Here is a 10885-nt window from a genome sequence, read left to right as displayed (position 1 = left end):
GAATTATGTGACACTGCACCATCAGAGGATTCCCCCCTTTTCCTCAGAGATGGCTGGCTGTCCCTGGTTTCATGACATCTTCTGGCCTGGGATCTGCGTGAGAGAACATAAACATGCAAGTTTCCTCATACCAACCATGCTTGCTGTGGCGCTCCATGTGTCCAGCATTGATCACATGGGGCTATGCCTTCTGTGTGCCAGGTGCACCATTATGAAACTGCACTTGTTGATTCACCCTCTTGGGTTGGCACTCCTGTCTCTTCATCAGCAATAGCATGGCCATCTTGGTGGCCTGCCAACTCCAAGGCCGCCTCCTCCCATGGAGGTGAGGATGTGGGAATATGGCACCCCTCCGCCAGTCTTGGCCCTCTCCTTAATGTTGTGTGCTGTCTTTTCCTGGAGGCACAAAAAGGAAGACTGTTAGTTTCCCCACGGAGAAAAGCGCAACGCCTATTCTGGTGGTAGCCCAGTGGCTCATGATGGGGGCACATAGGTGCCATCTGTGTACGACCACTATTGAGAGACCTTGTGGGTGTGGGGAGTGGGGTGGTGGTGGGAGGGGATCAGGGAACACAGAAGAGTACCTCTCACCGAAAGGCAGCCATGTCTCAGACAAGAGGTACTGCTGCCTGAACACCTTGCCACCGACTGGGTGGTCACTCCCTCGGCACCAAGCCTACCCTCTTGCACATACCACATACAAATCATAAAGGGTAAAGAGATACGGAGTACCGACCTTGATGGACCGATAGAGGTCATTGACACACTTCCAATACTGGATCCAGGTTCTGGAGGTGAGCCCACGGCTGCTGACTTCCTTTGCAATCTCCATCCAGGCTTGCTTGGTCGGGCAGGGCGCTCTCTCCTCCTCTCCCTTGGGAAAACAACCACCTGCTTTGCCCTTGAGGTCTGGAGGAGAACCTGCAGGGAGGCAATGCTGAACCGTGGGACCACCCGGGGTCTGGCTTCTGCCATTGTGTGTGTTGCCTTCCAGGGCGTTCCTTGGTGTATTTGAGTCTTCAATGAGGGGAGCAGCAGCAGGATGGTTAAAGATAGCTGTAGCAGAATGTCTGCAGGCAGGAGTGGCAGTTCAAACCAAGGCAACAGGAATAGGAAGGACTGCCTTGTTCATGCTGGAACCAATGTAGGGCTGGCTGTCCTTTAAATATGGCACCAGCAACTACCATGGTGTCAACTAACGTGCTGACCTTACTGCCTCCATTACTGCCTAGGGCTGCAGATTGGACAGCCTCTGGCCGCCGTGATGTTGCGTGCAGCTGGCCGCCGAACACAAGAACAGAAGTAGCACCCGCTTCTGGTGCCACCACTGTGACCCACACCATTGAATTAGGAGGAGGAGTAGGCCATTTGGCCCTTCGAACCTGCTGTGCCATTTGATAAGATCATGGTTGATCTAGTTGCAGTCTCAACTCCACTTTCCTGTCTGCCCCCAGTAACCCATGACTCCGTTGTCAATCAAAAATCTATCTAACTCAGCCTTGAATAAATTCAATGACCCAGCCTCCACTCTGGGGAAGAAAATTCCACAGATTATTTGACCCACTGAGAAAAAAAAAATCTCATCTTTGTCTTGAAAGGGAGACCACTTATTCTTACACTGTGCCCCTAGTTCTACTCTCCCCTATAGGAGGAAACATCCTCCCAGTATCCACTCTATCAAGTCCCCTCAGGAACTTATATGTTTCAATAAGATCACCTCTCATTCTTCTTCACTCCAATGAGTGTAGGCCCAACCTGTTTAGCCTTTCTTCATAAGATAAGCCCTTCATCCCTGGAATTAGTCAAATGAACCTTCTTTGAACTGCTTAATTGCAGTTATATCCCTTTTCAAATAAGGAGACCAAAACTGTACACAGTACTCCAGATGTGGTTTCACCAAGGTCCTGTACAGCTGTAGTAAAACTTCCCTACTTTTGTACTCTATTCCCCTTGCAATAAACTCCAACATGCCATTTGCCTTCCTAATCACTTCTTGGATCTGCAAACTAAGCTCTAGTGTTTCATGTACTAGGACACCCAGATCCCTCTGTACCACCGGGTTCTGCAATCTTTCTCCATTTAAATGGTATACAGCTTTTCTATTCTTCCTAAAAAAGTGGACAAGTTCACATTTTCCCACATTATACTCCAAATTTTTGACCACTCACTTAACCTATATATATCCTTTTGTAGACTCTTAACCTCCTCTACTATCTCTGCAGCCATTTCTTTTAAGACCCTAGGATGCAAGTCATCTGGCTCTGGGAACTTGTAAGGCTTTAGGTCTAATAGTTTTCCCAGTACCTTTTCCCTGGTGATGGTGATTGTTTTAAGCTCCTCCCTCCCTTTCACCTCTTGATTTTCAATTTCCTTGCCAGTTTTTCTAAGTCTTCTACAGTGAAAACAAACACAAAATACTTGTTCAATGCCTCCGCCATTTCCTGGTTTTCCATTATTAATTCCCCAGATTCACTCTCTAGAGGACCAGAATTAGCTTTAGTTACTCTTTTCCCATTTAAATACATGTAGAAACTCTTACTATCTTTTTATATTACTAACCAGTTTTCTCTCATGCTCTACTTTCTCCACTTAATTATTTTTGTCATTCTTTGCTGATTCTTAATATCTGTCCAATCTTCTGACCTACAACTAGTCTTTGCAGATTTGTACAGTACTCCTATTAATTTGGTACTATCCTTAACATCCTTACTTAGCCACAGATGATGCATCCTTCTCAAAGAATCTTTCTTTCTCACTGGGGTAAATCTTTGCTGAGAGTTATTAAATATCTCCTTAAAAGTCTGCCACAACATCTCTACTGTCCGACCTTTTAACCTAGTTTCGAAGTGCTAGCTCTGTCTTCACACCCTTTATTTAGGTTCTAAACACTAGTCTTAGACCCACACTTCTCCCTGTCAAACTGAACATGAAATTCTATCATACAATGATCGCTGTTGCCTAGAGGCTCTTTTACCATGATTAATATTGATTAATCCTGTTTCATTGCACTTTACCAGGTCTAGAATAGCCTGCTGCCAAGTTGGCTCTAGGACATACTGCTCTAAGAAATTGTCCCGAATACACTCTATGATCCCATTTTCTAGGCTACTTTTGCCAATTGATTTGCCCAATCTACGTAAATTAAAGTCACCCATGACTATTACAGTACCTTTCTTACACACCCCATTTATTTCTTCCTCTATACTCTGCCCTACAGTATAGCAAATGTTAGGGGGTCTATGCACTACCCCTGCAAGTGCTCCTTTACCTTTCCTATTTCTTATCTGTAGCAAAAGTGATTCTACATCTGGCTCTTCTGAGCTAAGGTCATCTCTCACTTCTGTACCAATGGCATCCTTAATTAACAAAGCTACTCCACCAACTTTTCCCAGCTTCCTGCCTTTTCAAAATGTCGAATACCCTTCAATATTCAGGTCCCAGCCTTGGTCACCTTGCAATCATGTCTCTGTAATGGCTATCAGGTCATACATATTTATTTCTATCTGTGCTAACAATTCATCCATTTTATTATGAATGCTGCATGCATTCAGATAGTTCAGCCTTTAACTCTGTCTTTTTCCCATTTCTGCAATCTTTGGCCTTAACTGCTGGTCCAGTTTTATGTTTTTACACTCTGTCCCTTCTTGCCACACTCTAGTTATCATTACCCAAATCATTACCCTGCTCTATTACCTCGTTGTTTCCCTTTGATTTACCACATCTCCTGTCACATGATCCCTTATCCCACTATTTAGTTTACAGCCCTCTCTACTGTCCTAATTATGTGACTCGCCATAACACTGGTCCCAGCACAGTTCAGGTGAAGACCGTCCAAATGTACGACTCCCACTTTCCCCAGTACTTGTGCCAGTGCACCATGAATCGAAACCCATTTGTACCACACCAGTTCTTTTGTTCAAATCCTTTTGGTAGAAAAATGGTCAAAAATCTTGAAGCACAATACTTGATCTGTGATACTGTTGGATAGTTTTATCTTGACAGGTTGATTAAAGTATGCCATCTTCTCACACCTTTGTTCATAAGTCCTGCAAATACTCTATCAAGTATTCAGCCTTGACTCTAATGTCTGCCAGCAATGGTACCTTGGCATCCTGTAGAGAGGGTGCTTTGAATCCACCCCATGCCACAGTGCATCTGTTTGAGCAACCATCAGGCAAGGGATTAAATGATGACTTTGGACTCCTTGACGTTGAACTTGACAAAGTTATAAATTATTCAAGCCCTTTTAGTCTTCCTGCCCAGTGGAAACCAAGTGGTTAGGTAGTTGAAATGCTCTGAGTTATTTGTCCACCCAGGAATTGCCAGAGTCCCACCATCCGTGTGTTTAATCTGATTTCCTGAACAAGTGGCTAAGACACCTGCCCAAAGCAGCCATGCGCTGGTCCCACTGCGAAATTTGTGAGACTTTTTTTAGGCATCCTAAGTGTACTGATAAAACGGTATGAGACTCATTAAATATGTAAGTTGGAAACCTAATGTCTGAAGCACTCTATCAACAAATCAGTTAGCTGCCACACTCAGGATTCTTCAGTAGCCCACATGGCTGACAACGCAAGGGAAGCTATTTTTTTTTTAAAAGCAGAATGCTGGACTCAGCAGATCAGGCAGTATCTGTGGAGAAACAGAGTTAACATTCCAGATCAATGATTTTTCATTAGAAGTGAAAATGTTTGAGATGTAATAGGTTTCAGGTAAGTGCAGAGGTAAGGAAAGGGGAAGGAGAGGGAAGAACAAAAGGGAAAGTCTGTGATTGGATGGAAGACAGGAGTGATTAAATAGCAATAGAAGATGGTGCAACTTCAACTTTGGAAAGGATCTTATCATTCTTGAATTCTGTTAGTTTGTAAACATTTAAGAGCATAATCATCTTTGGCCTCCTTGTCTCGAGAGACAATGGTTAAGCGTCTGGAGGTGGTCAGTGGTTTGTGAAGCAGCGCCTGGAGTGGCTATAAAGGCCAACACTAGAGTGACAGACTCTTCCACAGGTGCTGCAGATAAAATTGGTTGTCGGGGCTGTTACACAGTTGGCTCTCTCCTTGCGCTTCTGTCTTTTTTCCTGCCAACTGCTAAGTCTCTTCAACTCGCCACACTTTAGCCCCGCCTTTATGGTTGCCCGCCAGCTCTGGCGATGGCTGGCAACTGACTCCCACGACTTGTGATCAATGTCACAGGACTTCATGTCGCATTTGCAGACGTCTTTAAAGCGGAGACATGGACGTCCGGTGGGTCTGGTACCAGTGACGAGCTCGCTATACAATGTGTCCTTGGGGATTTTTATTTTATTTATTTAGAGATGCAGCACTGAAACAGGCCCTTCGGCCCACTGAGTCTGTGCCGACCATTAACCACCCATCTTCCATGTGGCTCACGTGGCCAAGCCATCTCAAGTGCCACTGGCTTAGTAGGGTGTATATGCTGGGGATGTTGGCACTGCCTCGAGGACTTCTGTGTTGGAGATACGGTCCTGCCACCTGATGCCAAGGATTCTCCGGAGGTAGCGAAGATGGAATGAATTGAGACGTCGCTCTTGGCTGACGTACGTTGTCCAGGCCTTGCTGCCGTAGAGCAAGCTACTGAGGACACAGGCTTGATATACTTGGACCTTTGTGTTCTGTGTCAGTGCGCCATTTTCCCACACTCTCTTGGCCAGTCTGGACATAGCAGTGGAAGCCTTTCCCATGCGCTTGTTGATTTCTGCATCTAGGGACAGGTTACTGGTGATAGTTGAGCCTAGGTAGGTGAACTCTTGAACCACTTCCAGAGTGTGGTAGCCGATATTGATGGATGGAGCATTTCTGATGTCCTGCCCCATGATGTTCATTTTCTTGAGGCTGGTTAGGCCAAATTCATTGCAGGCAGCTGAAAACCTGTCGATGAGTCTCTGCAGACACTCTTCAGTGTGAGATGTTAATGCAGCATAGTCAGCAAAGAGGAGTTCCCTGATGAGGACTTTCCGTACTTTGGTCTTTGCTTTTAGATGGGCAAGGTTGAACAACCTGCCACCTGATCTTGTGTGGAGGAAAATTCCTTCTTCTGAAGACTTGAGCACATGTGAGAGCAGCAGGGAGAAGAAGATCCCAAACAGTGTAGGTGCGAGAACACAGCCCTGTTTCAGGCCACTCAGGATTGGAAAGGGGTCTGATGAGGCGCCGCTATGCTGAATTGTGCCTTTCATATTGTCATGGAATGAGGTGATGATACTTAGTAGCTTTGGTGGGTATCCAATCTTTTCTCGTAGTCTGAAGAGACCACGTCTGCTGACGAGGTCAAAGGCTTTGGTGAGATCAATGAATGCAACGTAGAGGGGCATCTGTTATTCACGGCATTTCTCCTGTAGCTGGCGAAGGGAGAACAGCATGTCAATGGTGGATCTCTTTGCTTGAAAGCCACACTGTGCCTCAGGATAGACACGCTCAGCCAGCTTCTGGAGCCTGTTTAAAGCAACACGAGCGAAGACTTTCCCCACTATGCTGAGCAGGGAGATTCCACGGTAGTTGTTGAACATAAGAACATAAGAACTAGGAGCAGGAGTAGGCAATTCAGCCCCTCGAGCCTGCTCTGCCATTCAATACGATCATGGCTGATCTCATCTCGGCCTCAATTCCACTTTCCTGCCCCGTTCTCCATAACCCTTCAACCAATTACTAATTAAAAATCTGTCTATCTCCTCCTTTAATTTACTCAATGCATCCACCGCACTCTGAGGTAGTGAATTCCACAGACTCACGACCCTTTGAGAGAAGTAATTTCTCCTCATCTCTGTTTTAAATCTGCTACCCCTTATCCTGAAACTATGACCTCTTGTTCTAGATTGCCCTACCAGAGGAAACATCCTCTCTACGTCTACTTTGTCAATCCCCTTAATCATCTTATATACCTCAATTAGATCTCCTTTCATTCTTCTAAACTCTAGAGAGTAAAGGCCTAAACTGGTTAATCTCGCTTCATAAGACAAATCCCTCATCTCTGGAATCAATCTAGTGAATTTCCTTTGAACTGCCTCAAATGCTACTCAAGGGAACCAAAACAGTACACAATAGTCCAGGTGCAGTCTCACTAATGCCTTGTACAGTTACAGCAACAATGACCCTACTTTTATACTCTATTCCTTTAGCAATAAATGCCAAAATTCCATTTGCCTTCCTTATTACCTACTGCACCTGCATACTAGTTTTCTGCGATTCATGCACAAGGACACCCAGATCCCTCTGCATCGAAGCACTCTGAAGTTTCTCTCCATTTCGATAATAATTTGCCTTTCTATTCTTCCAACCAAAATGAATAACCTCACAGTTATCCATGTTAAACTCCATCTGCCAAATTTTGGCCCATTCATCTAACCTATCCATATCCATTTGTAAATTTCTTATTTCTTTATTGCAACTTACTAAACCACCTATTTTAGTGTCATCTGCAAATTTGGCAATAGTACCTTCTATCCTTGCATCCAAGTCATTAATATAGATTGTAAATAGTTGGGGCCCGAGGACTGAACCCTGTGGCACCCCACTAGTTACATCTTGCCAACCAGAAAAGGACCCATTTATCCCGACTCTGTATTCTGTTGGTTAGCAAATCCTCTATCCAAGCTAATAAATTGCCCCTAACCCCATGTGATCTTACCTTGTGTATTAACCTTTTGTGCGGCACCTTATCAAATGCCTTCAAGAGCTATGAGATCATTAATTAATCCCACCTTATTGCATAATACCAAATCTAGAATAGCCTGCTTTCTGGTTGATTCCACAACATATTCCTCCAAAAAACAAACTCTAATACATTCAATAAACTCTCCCTCGAGGCTACCCTTGCCAATATGATTAATCCAGTCTATATGCATATTAAAATCACCCATGATTATTGCCGTACCTTTCTTAAAAGTCCCCAGTATTTCCTGGCTTATACTGTGCCCCACTGTGGAACTTTTGCTTGGGGACCTATAGATTACTCCCACCAGGGTCTTCTTTCCCTTGCTATTTCTTATTTCTACCCAGACTGATTCTATGTCTTGATCTCCAGTGCCTATATCATTTCTTACTACAGCACTGTTCTCTTCCTTTATTAACGAAGCTACGCCACCTCCTTTTCCTTCCTGCCTATTCTTCCAAAATACTGAGTATCCTTGGATATTTAATTCCCAAACCTGGTTTCCCTGCAACCATGTCTCAGTTATCGCCACTAAATCATACACATTCGTCTCTGTTTGTGCTGTTAACTCATTAATTTTATTCCGAATGCTTTGTACATTCAGATACAAAGCATTTAAGTTTGTTCTGTTATCAAATGATGTATAATTAAGTTTTTCTCCTTTATGGGATAAACAGTTTCACAAAAGTCCACAGAATACCTCAACACATTAAATCAAAAATGCACATGTGGGGAGGTTCTTATGCTACTTTTTTTTTTGCGAAATTACCAGACAATACTGTATTCCCAGCAAGGTAACCCTTTAAGGCAGGGTTAAGGCAAACAGGATCAAACACATAGTTTCATTGTAATGCCTCTCCTGCTACCTGAGCTGAGTTCAATGCAGATTAGGGATCAAACAGGGAACTTTCCTGGTATTTTCTTGGTATGTCCCCAAGGACACATTGTACAGCGAGCTCGTCACTGGTACCAGACCCACGGCTGTCCATGGCTCCGCTTTAAAGACGTCTGCAAACGCGACATGAAGTCCTGTGACATTGATCACAAGTCATGGGAGTCAGTTGCCAGTGATCGCCAGAGCTGGCAGGCAACCATAAAGGCGGGGCTAAAGTGTGGCGTCTCGAAGAGACTTAGCAGTTGGCAGGAAAAAAGACAGAAGCGCAAGGAGAGAACCAACTGTGTAACAGCCCCGACAACCAATTTTATCTGCAGCACCTGTGGAAGAGTCTGTCACTCTAGAATTGGCCTTTATCGCCACTCCAGGCGCTGCTGCACAAACCACTGACCACCTCCAGGCGCTTACCCATTGTCTCTCGAGACAAGGAGGCCAAAGAAGAAGACTGGATAGCAAACAGGATCAAACACATAGTTTCATTGTAATGCCTCTCCTGCTATCTGAGCTGAGTTCAATGCCCACTGAGTCACTGATCTAGCTAATTAGTAGTGAGACATATTGGTTATAATCATTTATTGATGCATCCAAAGCAGTATCATTTGTTGGTATGAACAAACATTTACAGATTAATTAAAATGCTACAAGTTCAATTTGTTTCACTTATAAAAGGGGAAGCCAATGTTTTCTTGCTTGATATATTGACAATAAAAGAAAGCATTCAACTATAAACAAATAGGTTGCAAACTTTGACATGAAATATGGGACATAATTTTATATTTACTTGAAAAAGTAACAGCACATTTTTAATAACGTAACTGAAATCAACATATTGTCAATCAAAATCACTGCACAGACTCATATTTTACAATATGTTTATAATGAACACTGGCGATTGACTGAAAGTCTCATTGAAGAAGACTGTAATATTGTCCGTAGATGAATTTGAAGGCATGCAGTAAAACATCTCCTTTCCATGGCTGCACTCATGGGGAAAAATGACAGTCATCACAAACCCAACAATCATCACCACAACGCCAGTGATAAGGATCATACAAGATTGAACGCTGTCCCAGTGGTACCATGACTCTTCAGAGAGTTTTAGATAGCATGCTGTTGGAATGATGAAAACCAATGGAATAGCACCAATCACGCCCTGTGGAAGTGAATCAAAATGATAAAATTGAAGACTTTTTTTACTGAGTTGTTTCATTTCATATTTCTTTTATAACCAAAATATAAAGTTCTTGTAACATGGTGAAAAAATGTGATTTTTAATTTTTTTAATTTACATTCCTTTTTCATTATTACTCCCTTTTTTCTATCACTAAATGCTCCTGTGGATTCAAATACATCTTGGGAGTGTAGTGCAAAATGAGTGATCGTGAATCTGTAGACCATTTTGCACTCCGAATTTCATTCCCATTGAAGACAATTGGTGGTTTGCAAAACGGGCGGCCCATTCACTATCGATGGTTTTGTACTATCGTCCAAAATGAATTTCTACCCCTTTGCCTCCATGTATTATCCTCTGGGATAATAGTGCAGAAATCAAGGCTGGAATTTATGTTAGACAGGAGGCCTTGGGAGCCATGCCGGGATCTTTTGCTCCCAAGGTCCTTCACTGGCCATTAGGCGGGACTTCCACCTCCTTAAGGCAGGAAGTCCCGCCTAATGGAGCTGCCGGCCTATCAACGGACCAGCAGCTGTTAGTCCCAGCAGCGCCACCGGGAACAGTGGCCATGGCTGGGACTACACCCAGCTACCGCAAGCAAGGTGAAGGATGACCCCGGAACATGGTAGGTTTTTGGGGCCTTGCTGGGAACAATTGGCCAGGCCCTGGCGAGGCAAGGGATCTCAGTTGGGGGAGGTGGGGGGAGTGTACTGCTTGGGGGTGGTTTGGGCTTCAGGGGTGGTTGGGGCTTCAGGGGTGCCCCTCCATGGGGAACAGGGTGCCTGATCAGGAGGGCCCCACCCCAGCCCACAAGGAGGCCACCAGGTTTTACCTGGCAGTGTTCTTGGGGCCTTTGCTGTCTGGCCGCCACGAGTAAAATACTAGTGGTGGCGGGAGGAGGCCCTTAAGTGCCAGTTCATAGGCCACTTAAGGGCCTTGATTGGTCTCGGGCGGGGGGTCATTTCTCGCTGCCACCACCCCGCATAAAATTGCAGTGGGGGGGCGGAAGGCGTCGGGAATGGCGTCCCCCCTGCCTCTCACTCAATTTTACAGACTCCCCTGCCACCAGCCCGCTTGTTGGGGGGGCTGTAAAATTCTGGCCCAAGAGACATATGGGCATGGGTTATGCTATTGGCAGTTTGTACCGACAA

General features: G+C 44.6%; 1 protein-coding gene across 3 annotated transcripts in view; it reads right to left on the bottom strand.

The window, feature by feature from the left end:
- Positions 1 to 9130: 9130 nt before the first annotated feature.
- Positions 9131 to 10885, bottom strand: part of slc38a11 (solute carrier family 38 member 11) — a 165728-nt gene continuing 163973 nt past the window's right edge. For all 3 annotated transcript variants that reach the window (XM_068035217.1, XM_068035218.1, XM_068035219.1), the window contains one exon: positions 9131 to 9716. In XM_068035217.1, coding sequence (XP_067891318.1) covers positions 9426 to 9716 — 291 coding nt within the window. In that variant the 3' untranslated portion in view covers positions 9131 to 9425. The remainder of the gene's footprint in view (positions 9717 to 10885) is intronic.

The sequence above is a fragment of the Heterodontus francisci genome, chromosome 7 (genome assembly GCF_036365525.1).
Source record: "Heterodontus francisci isolate sHetFra1 chromosome 7, sHetFra1.hap1, whole genome shotgun sequence".
Classification (NCBI taxonomy): domain Eukaryota; kingdom Metazoa; phylum Chordata; class Chondrichthyes; order Heterodontiformes; family Heterodontidae; genus Heterodontus; species Heterodontus francisci.
This window is presented reverse-complemented; position numbering and strand designations above follow the sequence as displayed.